The 17,767-nt window shown below is 38.6% G+C and overlaps 1 protein-coding gene across 11 annotated transcripts in view; it reads right to left on the bottom strand.

Moving 5' to 3' along the window:
• The window catches only part of Hecw1 (HECT, C2 and WW domain containing E3 ubiquitin protein ligase 1), a 237,636-nt gene that overhangs the window by 96,107 nt on the left and 123,762 nt on the right, over positions 1-17,767 (bottom strand). For all 11 annotated transcript variants that reach the window (XM_075970173.1, XM_075970169.1, XM_075970170.1 and 8 more), the window contains 2 exons: positions 15,861-16,185; positions 4,884-4,991 (listed from right to left, as the gene is read on the bottom strand). In XM_075970173.1, the coding sequence (XP_075826288.1) occupies positions 4,884-4,991; positions 15,861-16,185 (433 nt within the window). The remainder of the gene's footprint in view (positions 1-4,883; positions 4,992-15,860; positions 16,186-17,767) is intronic.

The following is a 17,767-nucleotide window of genomic DNA, read 5'->3' as shown; positions in this document are numbered from 1 at the left end:
TTCTGTGAGGCAATGAACAAAACACTTTAACTTCTTTTTATCCCAGATTCTTCATATGTAAATGGAACTCACAGTAACATTATCCTATAAGGTATTGGTCGAGCAAACAAAAACACTTAGAGTCCTTTTAAGTGTTCAGGAAATGTCAGCGATGGTGGTGAGACGAGGACTGAATCGGGATGTGATTCTTTTACTTTCTGACATTTGATTCTGCAGTGGGAAAGATCTTCAAACGCCCATCCTTAGTGTAGGTGATGGTGACTGGTGTGTTTGTAGCTCACTGTTTCACAGAGTGTTTTCTATTCTTAATTAAAATTTTTAGCAGGCTGTGCTTTAGTCATTTCAATCTATGAATTTTGTTTCGGGAGTCTTCAATTTGTAAAACTGCACAGATTGGTGGTTTATAAACATTCCCCTATTGTTGGCATTATTTTCAAAAATGAAAATCTTTTAGTAAAAATGTTGTTCAAGTTCGAATGTATAATGCAGTAACAATTGCTAGTTACCTGTCCAACAACGCTCTCCTTTTCATACTTGATAATAGAATCTCACGTTTACGCTGAATGATAATGTCTAGCTAGAAAACATAGTAGTTCTAGAATCCTTCCTCTCTGTGGCCATGTCACTTTCCAAACAGCACTTTACGCTTCAAGAAACAAATAATGTCAGAGTCTCACCAACTGGAACCTCAGTGAGTGCTGTTGGACATTGCTAATTAAAAATAAACTTAAAATAGAAATGCATTATCAGTATCGTTTCATCTACTTGATTACTGGTGAGATTAAACTTTTTTTTTCCAGCTAATTTTAATTAGCTCTTTGAGTTTCTAAAAACCCATTAAGCTGACATTGTTAAGACTTCTCATGACCTGAGTAACTAACGCCTGGGTGTTCGTAAGTCTGTTTCCCTTCCCGAGTCACTCTTTCCCTGCAGGCACTTAACACATTCATTGGTTGTGTTTCAAACTTTTGGCGAATCATTTAATATCCTAGCTCCATAATATTATCCAAGATATTTGCAAAATGACCCATGTTAGGTCTCTAGAGACAAACCCTAAAGGCAGATTTCTCATAGGCTGGCAATCATGGAGAGCTCTGGATAAAGAAACAAGAATTATGCAGCTTGCTAGTCTCTTGTCAGAGCCTTCAGTACCAGTCTTCTGTCTGTGGCTGTCAGGGAGATCAGCATGCTGGGGAAAACTTTAAGCTAAGTCATATAGAAGGCAGCAGCAGGAATGTGTAGCAGTACCCGTAGCTATCATCCAAGGAAGAAAATGATTTCAGTGCCTGTGAGCAAATGGTTGGGGAACTTGATTACAAATTTGTGTTAAATTCTGTAGTCAGGTTAGAGCTTATGGAACTCATGGAACCCTTTAAAGCATGGTATTCTCCCTTTGAAAAGAATTAATGGCAAAGTTTGTATCTTTTTCCCCCTTAAACATGTATTTTAATAATATGTTTCAAAATTTAGATGCTTGATTACTAATGGATTTTCCTTTTACTTAACATAAATATGTATTGTAGCTTAGGAGTAGGATATGAAGGAGATCTACTAATAAATACCTAAAAATAGCAATATAATATGTTGCTTATATTTAAATTATTTGTTTTATGGCTTTTAAAAAATCATTTCATTAAAAAAATCACATGATACTTCATATTTACTCTGGCTACACTTAGCTGGTCGGTTTATTTGGTTACTCAGCTTTGTTAGTAAAGTATTGGTACTATTTATTTTCATATTTCCATTGTAATATAACATCATACTTAAAAAAAACTTGCTGAGGTAGAGCTTTGCATATATAATAGTAAGTAGGCTGTTGTAGAATGTTATTTTAGGGTGTGTTACACTTGTTTATTCTCCACAACATTTGTTTAACTGTGTAGAGATATGTGTTGCTTTTATTTATGCTGAATTTGTTTAACTGTGATTCTTTGCCTGTCTAAAACACCTGATGGTCTAATAAAGAGCTGAACAACCAATAGTGAGGCTGGAGAAAGGATAGGTAGGGCTGGCAGGCAGAGCGTATAAACAGGAGAAATCTGGAGAACAAAAAAAGGGGCAAGGGAAGACAAGAGAAGGAGGAGTCCAGGGACCAGATGCCCACCCAGCCGCCCAGCCGCCCAGCCGCCCAGCCGCCCAGCTGCCCAGCCACCCAGCCAGCCACCCAGCCAGCCATGGAGTCGGAGTGAAAGTAAGATACACAGAAGTAAGAAAAGGAAAAAGCCCAGAGGCAAAAGGTAGATGAGATAATTTAAGTTAAGAAAAGTTGGCTAGAAATAAGCTAAACTAAGGCCAGGCACTTACAAATAATATAAGCCTCTGTGTATGATTTATTTGGGAGCTGAGTGATGGGCCCCCAAAGACAAAGAATAAGAGCAAAGAATAAAAACACCTAACCAGCCACGGTAGGGCAATGGTGGGCTGCATATATAGCAATGGTCCCACATGACACCACCTACTAATGTTGTAGCCGTCTCACTCATGTCAGTGTAACCAACATAACTCACTTGATGAAATCTCCCAGCTACACATTTCTCAGAATATATTCTAGTCATTAAACGGCATAACTTCCTGTGACTCTATCAACTCATTATGAACTCAGGAACAGATTTAAAGTCCCGGTAAGTCCTAATTCTTAATAGAGAACACACTATTCCTGTAGCATAATATTGTATGACTTTTCCAGTTGTCTGAGGGCGAAGACATTCCTATAGTTGATAATTATCGCCTTCTCTTAGGAAAATAGCAAGGTTTATAAGCAAGGAAATATTAGTGGAGTAAGGGTACATTTTCAGATACTTTGTCAGAGACCTACATGCTTCTGCCTTTGTCCTAAAAATAATGACAATAACTCTAATATATTTTCCAAACGTAAGATATCTTCTAAAAACAAAGCAGTTCTATCCCAATAGTTTTGCTTATTTGGAATAGAATGAGGTATAAACACAGTACATATGACATGGTTAATACATAAATGGCCTTCATTATGGCCAATAGTACCGAATTAGACAGCGGTTCAGGGTTGTCCTATTTGTATCTAAAGGGTTAATGAAAAGTTGTATTCCAGCTCTTCCAGAGGAAGAGATTGGCAAACTAAGTGCATAGGTTAACGGTAGAGGTGAATTAGATATGCTTACATTATGGTTGTTTTTGCCTGGTACATTTTCAAGTTTGTTCAGGGGTGACCAGCTTTATCAAATTCACAGCCTCTGTTTTTCACAGATTTGTTGTTACATGCATGTGTGTATAGAAAACAAAGCTTGAAAAAAAATTCAAGTTTGTTAGCTAGCAAAGTGAACTTCTCATTTCCATCATGGGATAGCAGGTAAATATTAGAACATCTAGAAAAGCTGGGGGTAAAAACAAATAAATAAGCCCAAAGTGCTAAATAAAATACAGAACACATAGCTAATCAAGTTTCAGATAAGTAAGGAATATATGTTTAGTGTGTCACATGAGCTATATTAAAAATATTACTCTTTGTTTATCCCAAATGGGAATTCAGGAAAATAGCCCATAGTTTCCCCCACTAAACTTGGAAACTCTCTCCTGGATATACTGAAATAACAAGGCAAAAGAAGATAAAACAAGGCGGTCAAAATCCAAAATATAAGACTCAGATAAGTTCTAGATTTCACGTACTATTTTAGATGAGGTTGTTAAGACTTCTAGACAATGGTCTGTGAATGACCTCAGGAAGAAGAGAGCATTGTTACAAGTATTGAATCATTTCTGCCAATGTTTATTTACAAGGCAGAGTTCTCAGTTAAGACTGACCAAACACATGCAGAGACATAGTAATAAAAAAAAAGCATGGTATTGGCATAAAAATAGACATATGGCTCAATGGAATCAAATTGAAGACCATGACATTAATTCACACACCTATGAACACCTGATTTTTGATAAAGAAGCAAAAAAAATTATACAACATATACAATAGAAAGAACAAAGAACCTTCAACAAATGGTGCTGGCATAATTGAATGTCAACATGTAGAAGGACGAAAATAGATGCATATCTATCACCATGAATGAAACTCAAACGCATGTGGATCAAAGACCTCAACATAAAGCCAATTACACTGATGGAAGAGAAAATGGTAAGAAGCCTTGAATGCACTGGCACAGGAGACTACTTCCTAAATATAACACCACTAGCCCACTGAGATTAATAATTAAGAAATGAGACCTCCTGAAACTAAAAAACGTATGTAAGGCAATGGACATGATAAATAAGACAAAATGATAATCTATAGAATGGGAAAATATCTTCACCAACCCCACATCTGACAGAGGGCTGATCTCCAAAATATTTAAAGAACTCAAGAAACTAGACCTCAAAATACCAAATAATTCAACTAAAAATGGCGTACATATCTAAACAGAGAAAAACTGTTTAATATTAGTGATTCATAATCTGAATCCTGTATAGTCATAGCAGGAACCAGAAGCTAGGTGAAAATGTGAAGTATCATCAACATGCTAGTGCCATGCATGGCCAGGTTTGCTGTAGAAAACATCTTGAGAAGATATGGTCGCAGTCATGAAGAAGCTACAGATAACTTAATCGAGCTAAGGCATTAAAGCCTAAAGGATGAGTGCTAATGGATCCTGAGTCCAGAGGCTTGTGAACATAAACCAAGACTTTCACTGGTATTGAAGGGGTATCTTGGGTGGACTTGCATGGCTATTTTGCAACTGTCAGAGATATCTGCTGAAGTCATTGTAAGGTTTCTCACTAAACCTGCCTCTGCTTTTACACGGCACCTACGTGGAGGCACCTTTCAGAGTGGAAGCCCTGCACCAGAACAGAAAGAGTACAGCTGTATTCTGCTCCAACCACGTTTGCTGGACCACAGGAATGGTGACGGTACTCACACTCCACGAAGTACGAGCTGGCGTCGATCTTCCAAATGATCTGGCCTCTGTGAGAACCGTTGACTCCACGGTTCTTATAATCCAGAAAGTTTTCAGATGAGACTTCACCTACGGGTGCCGAAGGGAAAAGGAGAGCAGAGAGACACATCAGATGGCAGCATATTCAGGAGCAGCAAAGAAAAGGTGCAAAGGATATGAATAGGAACACTTGGGACCACACAGAGAGCAGGTAGTGTTCTAACAATCATCGGAATGAAACATTTGCTTCCACCGAACAATCCTGGCAGATGAATTTACTTAGCTCTTAAACAGCTCCAGAAACAGAAAGTTGCAACCATGGACAATCACTGCAACTAATCTTAAATCATTATCGTTTTGAATAATAACTAAGAATAGTTGTATGAAATCTGTGAAAGTCTTCTTAAAATTTCTGAATTGATCCTCACTTGTGAATGAAGAGACATAGAGAGTCAGTCTGATGTTGCTGCCGTCCAGAGTCTAGCTCACTCTCCCTCTGTCTCTGTCGTCTCTGTCTCTCATGGACTCTACCGTATACCATATCTTCTTCATCCTGGCCCTTATAATACGTTTTATTTTTTAATGTACTAAACAGAATTACATGAGGCCATTTTCATAAGATATATACTCTAAGTGTCCTCCCATCCACATCTTGTTATTCTCCACACCACCCCTTGTACTAATTTTCTTCATTCCCCAGTTTGTTTGTTTGTTTTTACTTTCATGATATAAAGTCTAGGACCTACAACTGGGAGAAAACATGAAGCGTTTGTCTGTCTGAAACTGGTTTAATCTGCTTGCTTCTTATGATTATCTCCAATTCTGTGTAAATGACATAGCTTCATCCTTCTTTATGGATAAAGAATATCTGATTGTGTTTATAGACCACAGTTTCTTTTTTTATTTATTTATTTTTTTATTTATTTTTTATTAGTTGTTGAAAAGAAAAAAAAATTTCCGCCTCCTCCCTGTTTCCCATCCCCCCCAACTCCATTCCCCCTCCCTCTCGAGAATGAAGAGCAGTCCAGATTCCCTGCCCTGCGGGAAGTCCAAGGTCCTCCCACTTCTATCCAGGACCAGGAAGGTGAGCATCCAAACAGGCTAGGCTCCCACAAAGCCAGTTCATGTATTAGGAGCGAAACCTAGTGCCATTGTCCTTGGCTTCTCATCAGCCTTCATTGTCCGCCATGTTCAGAAAGTCCGGTTTCATCCCATGCTTATTCGGTCCCAGTCCTGCTGGCCTTGGTGAGCTCCCAATAGATCAGTTCCACTGTCACAGTGGGTGGGTGCACCCCTCGTGTAGACCACATTTTCTTAATCCGTTCCTCTGTTGTTGGACACCTAGGTTGGTTCTACAACTTTGCTATTGCTAATAAGGCTGGGATTAGTAAGCAGTGGTGTGAAAGTACCTCTGTGATGGGTTGACTTGGACTCCACAATGATAGACCGTGTCATATGAAAGCTCTAGTTTTGTAAGGAAGTTTTCTACTGCTTCCTGTGTCGAGAGTAGTTTACATTCTATGAGCAGAGTAGTTTCCCATAGTCTGCAGTCTTGACAATGTCATTTGCTATTTGCTTTCTTGATGACTGTCATTCTTAATGAGTGAGGTGTAATCTCAGTGCTTCTTGTATTTGCATTTTTCTGATGGTCAATGATTTCAAACCTCTTTTTTGGGGACTTGTACTTACTTCATCATTTAAGGACTGGTTTTTGCTTTCATTAGCCAGTTTATTATTTAGGTTATTTTGGATTTTGGTGTCTGGTTTTATCTTGAATTCATTGTACACTATAGATATTAACCCTTTGTCATATGTATGGTCAGTAAACATTTTCTTTTATTCTCTACTTAGTCTCTTCACTTAATATTTTATCCTTCATTATATGAATATACAATTTTCTAAGCACAATTTGTTGAAGATGTTGTCTTTCCAACAGTCAAAATTTCTGTATCTTTGTAAAAAAATTCAGGTGATATACTTATGAGGTTTTATTTCTTGGTCCTTTATTCTGTCCCTTCTATCTGTGTACCCATTTTAACGCATGCCCTGTACTATGCCGCTTTTATTACCATAGCTCTGTAATGCCACTTAAATCCAGGTATGATTATACCTCCAACACTGCTCTTTGTGTTCATGATTGTTTTGGCTACTAAGAATCTTTTGGGATTCCACATGAAACGTATGATTGGTTCTTTAACTCTAAATCCAGAACCAGAGGTTTTAGTATATAGCCAGTTATATTTCCACTTGAGAAAGATTTAAGAAGTGGAAATGTAACTGGCTATAGAGTTTAAGATAAGATATGAGAGGTAATAAGAATTAAGAGAGACAACAGAGGATAGATATTATAGATGTTGGGACCTTTAAAAGGCCTGAGATTAAAGGCTTAACCCTTACTTGGTGTTGTTGAAGAATGGAAACTAAGAAATAGAGCCTGGTGAAAGGTCTTCTACTGACTGGGGATGTGCCCTTGAAGGTGATAGTGCAACCCTAGATCCTTCTTCTTTATCTCTTTTTTGCTTTCTTGTCAGAGTGAGTAGCTTTGCTTTCCCAAGTGTTCTCCATCATGCTGTGCTGCCTTGCCCTAGCTCCCCAAAGCAACTGAACCAACTGATTGTAGACTAAGACCTCTGAAACAGGGAGCCAGAAGTAAGGTGGCTGCCTCAAAACTTTTGCTGTGGTACTAGAAAGCTGACTTGCACGCCCTATGAACGTATTTCCTGGTTTGAGCCTTCAAACAGTTCCATGGATCCTGGTTTGGATCTTGATCCAGAATTTGCTGTCATGTTATTATTAACAGAAAGAAGGGCTTTTGTTTGTTTTCTTTGTTGTAATTTTTGCTACTCCATTTAAAATGCAAGAACACAGAGACAAAAATATCAGAACATGTAATGTTTGAGTGATAATATGTGGGGTGGTGATGTAACTCTGGTATATCATTTCCATAGCAAGTGTGAAACCTTGGCATATTAGTCACTTTTTTCATTGCTATTACACAGTATCCAAAATAGGTACTATGAGGAAGGAAGAGATTATTTTGGTTCTCCATTACAAGGTACCATCATCCATAGTGGTAAGAAAGCCACAGTACCAGAAGCGTGAGGCAGCTGGTCACCATATGTTCAGAGTCAGGAAGTAGTGAGCAATGGGTGCTTCTGCTCAATGAATTCTTGCTTTCTCCTTTTTGTTTAGTCTGGAACCCTAGCCCATAGAGAATGACGCTGTTTACATTTAGAGACTCTTCCCATCTCATAATCTAGATAATCCCTCTCAGGTGAGCCCAGATTTTGTTTTCACATTGCGTCTAAATTCTATTGACCTGACTACCAGGACTGGCTACCATAGCTGATGCTCTAGTTTCTTTTCCGCTGCTGTGATAAACACCCTGATCAAACACAATCTGGGGAGGAAGGAGTTTATTTGGCTTACACGTCTAGGTCACAATCCATCACCAAGAGACATTAAGGCAGGGAGTCAGAGCAGGAACTCAAGGAAGACACCTGGAGGAAGGAACCATGGAGTGGTTGCCCTCTGGCTTGCTCCCAGGCTTTTGCTAAGCAAGCTGGATTATATATCCTGCAGAAGATGGTATACCCCACAGGCTGTCAGGCTCTCTCATCAATAACCAATCAGGACATTTCCTCACAGATACGGCCATAGGCCAATCTGACCTGGGAAACCTCTCAATTGATACTCCTTCAGATGACTAAAGGTCTTATCAAGTTGACAATTGAAGCTAACTAGAACACCTGGATTTCATGAAAGAAAATCTCTCTCACACACACATGCACGTACACACACACACACACACACACACACACACACACACACACACAGTCTCTCACCTATATATAAAACATTACATACATTTATGTGTATATATGGATATGTTTTGTGTGTATCTATCCTCTATGATCTGTCTCCTAACAACATTGAGAAGCAGAGATGACAGTTGCTTTGGGAAGCACTGAGTTAACCAAGACATCCCCGCCAGCTCTGTGTTCTTTTGATAACTCATTATAATTACTTCAGTTCTTATGGAACAGGACCAAATAAGACATGGTTTCAGCATGCATAAGTTTTAATTAGTACAATTACACAAGTGTATATGTGTGCACACCAAAAAGGTACAAGTCACAGGTCCAAGTACAAGTTTGAGACTTCAAACTATTCAATATAAACAATTTGCTATGACCTTTGATCTCATGCAGGTGGAGCAACTTGTAAGGCTTGAAAGAACATGAATCCTCAGGCTCTTGTTGATTGGTATACTTCATTAATGTAACTTTAGAGAAGATTTTGGGATATCTATTGACATGGAATTCTGAATGCATGAATGTACTCTAATAGTTTTAACATACTCAGCAAATTCTAGCATGGAACTGGCATATCATACTATGTCAATGACTACAATTTACTAAAGCTAAGTGAGAAGAAAGCTAGCAAATTATCAGCACATTATACCTACTTTATCTATTTGGCTGTTTTCTGTGATTTTAATTGAATTCTTATTTTATATTTAAGCAGTTTAGTAGGTTTTACTTCAGAATCAAAGGAATTGCTACTTTTAAAAAACTGATAATCCTCACAAGTGTTTTAAAATCTTAGTTAGGGGCTCACGAGATGCGCTGGTTAGCTCACGAGGCACTGGTTAGCAAGCTGAAGACACACTTAGTATCACGAGAGAACTAAAAAGGAAGAATGGGACCCCTTCACATTCTCTCTGGCATCCATGTGGGCTATGGCTCATGCATTCTTATATACAGACACAGACTGAGACCTGGAAACACACACACATGCATGCATGTATGCATGAACACACACACAGTAATTAAATAAGCAAACAAATATAATTTTAAGATGCTACATTTTTAAACACTTGGAATATGAAATGAGGATAAAGGAATTTTATAGTGTTTTCTAAATAACAGCATTTTTAATGGCTAGAGCTATCATTTATACTAATCAAATTACATGTCTCAACCTCAGCAAAAGAGACATAGGTATTACTGAGTCTTAACTATAGATATATAGAGTAATAAACACTTCTCTTATTTGTGAAAGTCATATAGGCACAACTTAACCTATTTACTGGAAGTATCTTTGTTTTTTATAAGAAAACAACCTTTATGTACTTGTGTTTGGACCAAATGATAAACTCCTGCCCATTATCTGACATGTAAAAATCATTCTCCAGTCCATGTTCATTTGGCCAGAGGCTTTTTTTATAAGGTACAATTAAAACAGAATTGAAGGATCAAGCTTAGGTTGAATTAGTGTTATTTATCACAATTCATTTAGAAAATAAAGTAATTTGACAAAATAAATGAAGAGGAGATATATTGATTGCAAAGCAAAACAAAAACTAAACCAAGCTAAATAAATAAATAGCCCCCTGAAACCCACCCACCCCTGAAAAGTGCAATATCTTATTAATTACTCACATTAATCCCGAGAAAGAAATTGCAATTTTACATCCATTTTGCAATAACTTGAAATACATAACTTGAAGCTTATATGAAAATACCTGGATGAGGCAATATGCTTATCTACAGGCAGAGTATCATTCTAAACAATGTCTACTTATCATTGGAACCACATGACCCTCTCCATTCTATCTCCCAGAAGAATCTATTTTATTTATTTATTATCTATTTATTGCTATTATCTATCTTATAATAGCCATTCTGTAAGTAGGAACAACTAAATGCTATAATGCTGTAACAGAAGCAATATTTAATGCTTTTAACCCATTGCTAGCTAGGTTCCTATGGACCTGGTTAAGGGCAACATGGGTAACTTGGTAACAATGTCATTGAGGAGGTCACATCGCCTTCTGTGTACAGATTTCTTCACCTTCTTATAGAAGAGGAAAATGGCATTTGGCTGGAAAAGTCTGGAGGTCATACAATGCCAAAAAGCATCATAATTTTGGCTCTGCTTGGGCATTGTGTAGAACAGTACATTCCTGATGTTGTTCAAAACACCAACATATTTCCATGGTCAATGTGAACTCTAGGAGAGGCAACTTCATGGCTGTGGAGGCCTGCACTGCATCTCCTCACATGGAGTCATAGGTCAGGTTAAACAAGCATTCCCACCCTTAACTTTCTAGGTCTAGTTCTATGACTTGAGCCTAGACAAGGCACCTCCACTCTGGAAGACGAGTTACTAAGGACCCATAAATTACACACTTCTAAGATTCACAGATAATTTTGGATTTGGAAACTATATTTGAAGTATGATTCTATTTAAAGTATTGCCATTCAATATTGAATAACATTGCTGTTATATTATGTAGCTGTATGACAATAAAATTGTCAGATTAACTATCTAAAATGATGAGTTATGGTTATTTTGGCTTAGTCAAAAATGTCATGTTAACACCAAATCTTATTCATTCAAAGTTTTATGAAACTCAATATGGCCAACAGTTTCTTTCTTCTTCTAATACCCCTTTCTCTTCTCTGTGGGGTGAGTTTCTAGCCACGTTCTTTACCACCTCCTTCGTCTTCCTGTTGACTTTCCCTCTTCCTTTATAATTGTCCCTTGCTCTGGTAGAGACCATATACTGCTTTTTTCCTACACATAACCTGTAATTGACCTTATATACTCACAGGGTACCAAGTATCACACTTCTACAAACTCTAGTATGGACCTATATGGTTGAGGTACAGAGGCAGGAGGCAGGAATTGAAGCACAGACCACAGATAAATGCTACTTAATGACATGTGCCCATGGCTTACTCAGACTGGTTTTTTATACCACCCAGGATCACCTGCCCAGGGATAACATCACCCACAGTGGGTTGTACCAAGAAAATGTCCCAGGACAATCTGATGAACACAATCCCACACTTGAGATCCTTCTTCCCAGGTAGCTCTAGCGTGTCAAGTGGGCTAAAACTGACCAGCACGTTTGTTCCCGTGTTTCCCATTCAGTAAGTTTCCTACTGAGCCCATTGTCTTCTTTTTTAACAGACTCATCTTCCATTTTTGCCTTAACTTGAAAAATGGCATCAGTGTTCACAGACCGAGGGAAGACACTCCTATAAAGAATTGGTTTAAAATTACATGCTTGTGTATGCATACAGGCAGCAAACAATTCCAAGTGATAGATAAACCACATTCCCAGCTGAAGCAGAGGTAGGTGGGAGGAGGATTGTGGCCAAACTCAAGGTTCGGACTATTTAATGAACACTTAATTCTAGTTAATTAGATCCCTATTGGCTTTACAAAGTCTCCCCAAATGGTGTCTTTTGTCAAGACATCAAAAATAGGACTTCAAAGTGAAATATCTGTGTGTTTAGTATTGATAGTCAAATCTACAACAAAACACCATGGATTAAAAGTGTATGCTTGATGGGCTTTTGTTGTTTTTTTCAATCTCTATTACAGATAGATATTTGATTTAGTTATTTTATTTGAAAACTTAATTTTAAAACTTATTAAATTTTTCTGGTCAGAAGTCAAATTTATCTAGTAACTACTACTTGTTTAAAAATATCAAAATGTATATTGCCGTTTTTGTCATACACACACACAAATATCTTACACTACATAGACTTTCAAGAGAGCAAAAATATTTTTCTGACTAATGGCTTCCTGACTAATTAGTCGGACAAAATATTTTATCAGAACTAATATATTATTAAACTAATATTTATCAGACTAATCATTTCCTGACTAATTAGTCAGATATATTGATGAGCCGGGTTATGAATTACTCATCACACGCATCGTTGCCTAGTATAGCCAGCAGTATTAAACCTGGTGGTTGTGGGTGGAATGTGTGAGAGCAAACTGCAGAGATAGAAGGCAGAAAGTTTGGAGGGTCTGTTAACATTTGGAGTACCCCAAATTTTAAACTGGTCTATGGATAATCATGTCAATTTGCTACACACTGATTCTATCATATGAAATAGAGGAAATACCTATTTTTATGTAATTTATTATATTTTCATGTTTGTAATGTTTATTTTTAGGACAATAATGTTGATAATTTTATTAAATAGTTGCCACAATATCCAATATATAAGCATGGTTTGATTTGTTTGAACATATTTTTTGCAATACTTATTTATTTATTTATTTATTTATTTAAGGTTTCTGTCTCTTCCCTGTCACTGCCTCCCATTTCCCTCCCCCTGCCCCAACCAAGTCCCCCTCCCTCGTCAGCCCAAAGAGCAATCAGGGTCCCCTGACCTGTGGGAAGCCCAAGGACCACCCACCTCCATCCAGGTCTAGTAAGGTGAGCATCCAAACTGCCTAGGCTCCCACAAAGCCAGTACATGCAGTAGGATCAAAAACCCATTGCCATTGTTCTTGAGTTCTCAGTAGTCCTCATTGTCTGCTATGTTCAGCGAGTCCTGTTTTATCCCAGGCTTTTTCAGACCCAGGTCAGCTGGCCTTGGTGAGTTCCCGATAGAACATCCCCATTGTCTCCGTGTGTGGGTGCACCCCTTGCGGTCCTGAGTTCCTTGCTTGTGCTCTCTCTCCTTCTGCTCCTGATTTGGACCTTGAGATTTCAGTCCGGTGCTCCAATGTGGGTCTCTGTCTCTGTTTCCTTTCATTGCCTGATGAAGGTTAATATTCAGGAGGATGCCTATATGTTTTTCTTTGGGTTCTCCTTCTTATTTAGCTTCAACTAGGATCACTAATTATAGGCTCAATGTCCTTTATTTATGGCTAGAAATCAAATATGAGTGAGTACATCCCATGTTCCTCTCTTTGGGTCTGGCTTACCTCACTCAGGATAGTGTTTTCTATTTCCATCCATTTGCATGCAAAATTCAAGAAGTACTGCTGAGTAGTACTCTAATATGTATATATTCCATACTTTCTTCATCCATTCTTCCATTGAAGGGCATCTAGGTTGTTTCCAGGTTCTGGCTATTACAAACAATGCTGCTATGAACATAGTAGAGCATATACTTTTGTTGTATGATAAGGCCTCTCTTGGGTATATTCCCAAGAGTGGTATTGCTGGGTCCAGGGGTAGGTTGATCCCAAATTTCCTGAGTAACTGCCACACTGCTTTCCAAAGTGGTTGCACAAGTTTGCATTGCCACCAGCAATGGATGAGTGTACCCCTTTCTCCACAACCTCTCCAGCAAAGGCTATCATTGGTGTTTTTTATTTTAGCCATTCTGACAGGTGTAAGATGGCCTGGGATAAAAACTGGACTCGCTGAACATAGCAGACAATGAGGACTACTAAGAACTCAAGAACAATGGCAATGGGTTTTTGATCCTACTGCACGTGCTGACTTTGTGGGAGCCTAGGCAGTTTGGATGCTCACCTTACTAGACCTGGATGGAGGTGGGTGGTCCTTGGACTTTCCACAGGTCAGGGAACCCTGATTGCTCTTTGGGCTGACGAGGGAGGGGGACTTGACTGGGGGAGGGGGAGGGAAATGGGAGACGGTGGGGGAGGAAGAGACAGAAATCTTTAATAAATAAATAAAAAAAGAAAAGAAAATAGATCCATATCTATCACCATGCACAAAACTCAAGTCCAAATGGATTAAAGACCTCAATATCAGTCCGAACACACTGAACCTGATAGAAGAGAAAGTGGGAAGTACTCTACAACACATGGGCACAGGAGACCACTTCCTACGTATAACCCCAGCAGCACAGACATTAAGGACCTCATTGAATAAATGGGACTTCCTGAGACTGAGAAGCTTCTGTAAAGCAAAGGACACTGTCACTAAGACAAAAAGGCAACCCACTGACTGGGAGAAGATCTTCACCAACCCCGCAACTGACAAAGGTCTGATCTCCAAAATATATAAAGAACTCAAGAAACTAGACCGTAAAAGGCTAATCAACCCAATTATAAAATGGGGCACTGAGCTGAACAGAGAATTCTCAACAGAAGAACTTCAAATGGCCAAAAGACACTTAAGGTCATGCTCAACTTCCTTAGCGATCAGGGAGATGCAAATCAAGACAACTTTAAGATACCATCTTACACCTGTTTGAACATATTTGAGGAAATTTACACACAAAAAACTCTTCTCATTTTCTTTCAGTTATGGAACTTTTGTATTCTGAATAATAAGTAAGGCAACTTTTTTCATATGACCGAATATACAATTCCATCATGTGTTTTGAATATAAAGTTGGGATGCTGAAGGAGCTGGAGAAAAGATTGTTGGGATAAAAATGTTGAAATTACTTGTTCAGAGGTAAGAGTCCGTTGTCTGGGCACAGTATGTACCCTACAGACATGAGGAATTAAAGTGGGTTTTGGCTGTTCACTTAGGAACAGGAGGAGGAGTTCCTCGAGCTGCAAATAATATTTATTTTTAATCATGTTATCCCCTGGCAGTTCATGATTTTCTCCTACTAAAAAGAGATGTAATAGTAGCTATATTGTATTTCTTTAAAAAGCAAGCACTGGGAGTCCCCGGCATGTTTGACTATAGTATAACTGCTGATTGTGCATTTTAATTCCGCTATGGAGCGAGAGAAGGAGAAATCGTTTCCCTCATGGAAGAGCACACCTATTGGTTGTCCAATACTAAATTATCAGCCCTAAAAACATCCATTTAAGTAACATTACACAGACTGAGAAGGTTGTATTCAGAAATACATATATATTCACATACATATATATATAATGTGTCACATTATATATTATATTATATATTATTAATAATGTGTTTATATGCATGTGTAAACACATGTATGCATTTAACAACCACAAAAAAGAAGAGGCCATGAATTTCAAGGATCAAGATGGATACATGGGAGGGTTTGGAAGGAGGAAAAAGAAGGGGAAATTATGTAATTACATCATCTCAAAAAATAGAAAAAATGAATTATGAATAAGACTCTTTTTGAACTATCAAACCACACACATAAAATCTTCCTTTTCATGGCACACTGCCTGCCTGCCCAGGTGAGTCGGTAGCTTCAATGAGCAGAGTCATGTGTGCAAAGTACTCACCAATAAGGTACATGCCAATCCAGTCTCCGGCATCCACTTCTTCCTTGATGTCCCAGTGAATCACCAAATCCTGGGAGTGCCCTATAGAATAGTAAGAGCTGCTGACCATGAGCGTAGAGCGGCTGTCTGAAGTGACCAGGTCAGTATCACTGGTAGAACGAGGGATGGTGATGCCATCATGCGCGCCGTTTCTGATGTCTATGTTGTGGAACTGGTCTGGGTTATAGCTGTAGCGGAGGGGCTCTTTACACCGGCGTCGGCTCTGGGAGTTTCTAGATGGAGACGCCATGGCAGCCAGGCCTAAAAACCTGTTCTGGTACAGATTCTGCAGAAGAAAGGAGATATTGGACAGGGTCACAAGAAACCAGCAACTCTTGTCATGTCCTGATAGACATCCAAAGATCTGTTGAAGGAAATCAACTCCGAGGGAGCTGCCCTTCGGAGGAATGTGACTCATGACGTACAACATCTTTTTCAGGCCAAGGGCCTTCTTTCTGCATTCACACAGGAATAAGAACAAAGACACAGGAAACTCTCTGTTCACGCCCTCCTGGAACCTTGGCCTCCCCAGCTCCCTTCAGTCTATTGATCCTAGAAGGAGCGGACCGCAGGGAGACGCCCCTTTCCCAAAGATGCACCACTTCCTGAGTTCTTCAACACTGGTTCAACTGATTTAATTTTTTAAATCCCTTTTAGGATAAATTATGATTACTCATTCTTGATGGATCCAATCTCCTCACACAGTCCAGAATGGTTCCTGCTGGATGAGATAGTCATTCTTCCTCTTTTTTTTTTTAACACCTTGACTATGTTTCTGGTGCCCTCTGAAATGTTTATTAAAGATTTCTTATTTTAGTAATTCTTGAACATCATAGTTGTTGATCAGATCTAATCTCAGAGGGCTATTTTCATTCAACTGTTACTGTAGAAAACACTGCAGTTGCTTTTTCTTTGTTAGTGTTTAAAATGAGCTGACCTGGAAGGTTGCCATCACACAGAACTTGAGCGGGTTTCACTTTTGAAACAAACAAGGGTGACTCCTACTTCACTGATGAATACTAAGATTGGATTAGCATGCAGATTTTGAGGATTTTGGCTTTAAAAGGTCTATGTTCTGCGACCAATATTATTTTTGTTTTAACAAAAGAGAAAGGTCCAGCAAAAGCATTGACTCATGCTATTAAGACTCCAGGGACTGTACCTTATTATACATACTGATTAAGTGAGAGCTAATGCTATTTTGTCTTCCAACCATAAGGACCAGACTCTAGTGACATTCTACCATTTAAATTATATGGATTTTCAGATTACTCCATTTAGATGCTCCAATAACATCATCTAATATGGAGATTGAAACTACATGGATTTAGATGAACATCCGAATGTGTACTTATGAGTTAGACCAAACAATGATCACAGACAGTACCGCTACTTCTGGCTTTCCACCTGTGTTATCGCTTGACCACTAGCCTGATAACACTTCACATGACCCCATAGTACTGAAAATTAAATTCATTCTGTTCCTGACCCTCCAGATTTCCACAGAGAATTAAAATTATAGGCATGGGCATCAATTTTTCAGGACCGAGGCTTTTTTTTAAAATAAGGTTTGATATTGGGGAGGATATTTTTGTTGAGGAAGCTTAGGGTTTTATGTTTTTTGCTTGATTTTGTAACCATTTTCTTCTTTTCACATGTGTGTGTGCATGCATATTGTATGTACATACATGTCTCCATGTATCTGACTGCATTTGTGATCAGTGTGTGCATATGTGTGCATGCACAGATGCGGAGGCAGAGTGCTTGTGTTGGTAATCTTCCTGGATCACTCTTCCACTTTACTCATATCAGGGTCTATCAATCAAACCCAGAGCTTGCCAATACGGCTAGTTTGCTCCAAGATTGCC

This window comes from Microtus pennsylvanicus, chromosome 4 (genome assembly GCF_037038515.1).
Source record: "Microtus pennsylvanicus isolate mMicPen1 chromosome 4, mMicPen1.hap1, whole genome shotgun sequence".
In the NCBI taxonomy this organism is placed as follows: domain Eukaryota; kingdom Metazoa; phylum Chordata; class Mammalia; order Rodentia; family Cricetidae; genus Microtus; species Microtus pennsylvanicus.
This window is presented reverse-complemented; position numbering and strand designations above follow the sequence as displayed.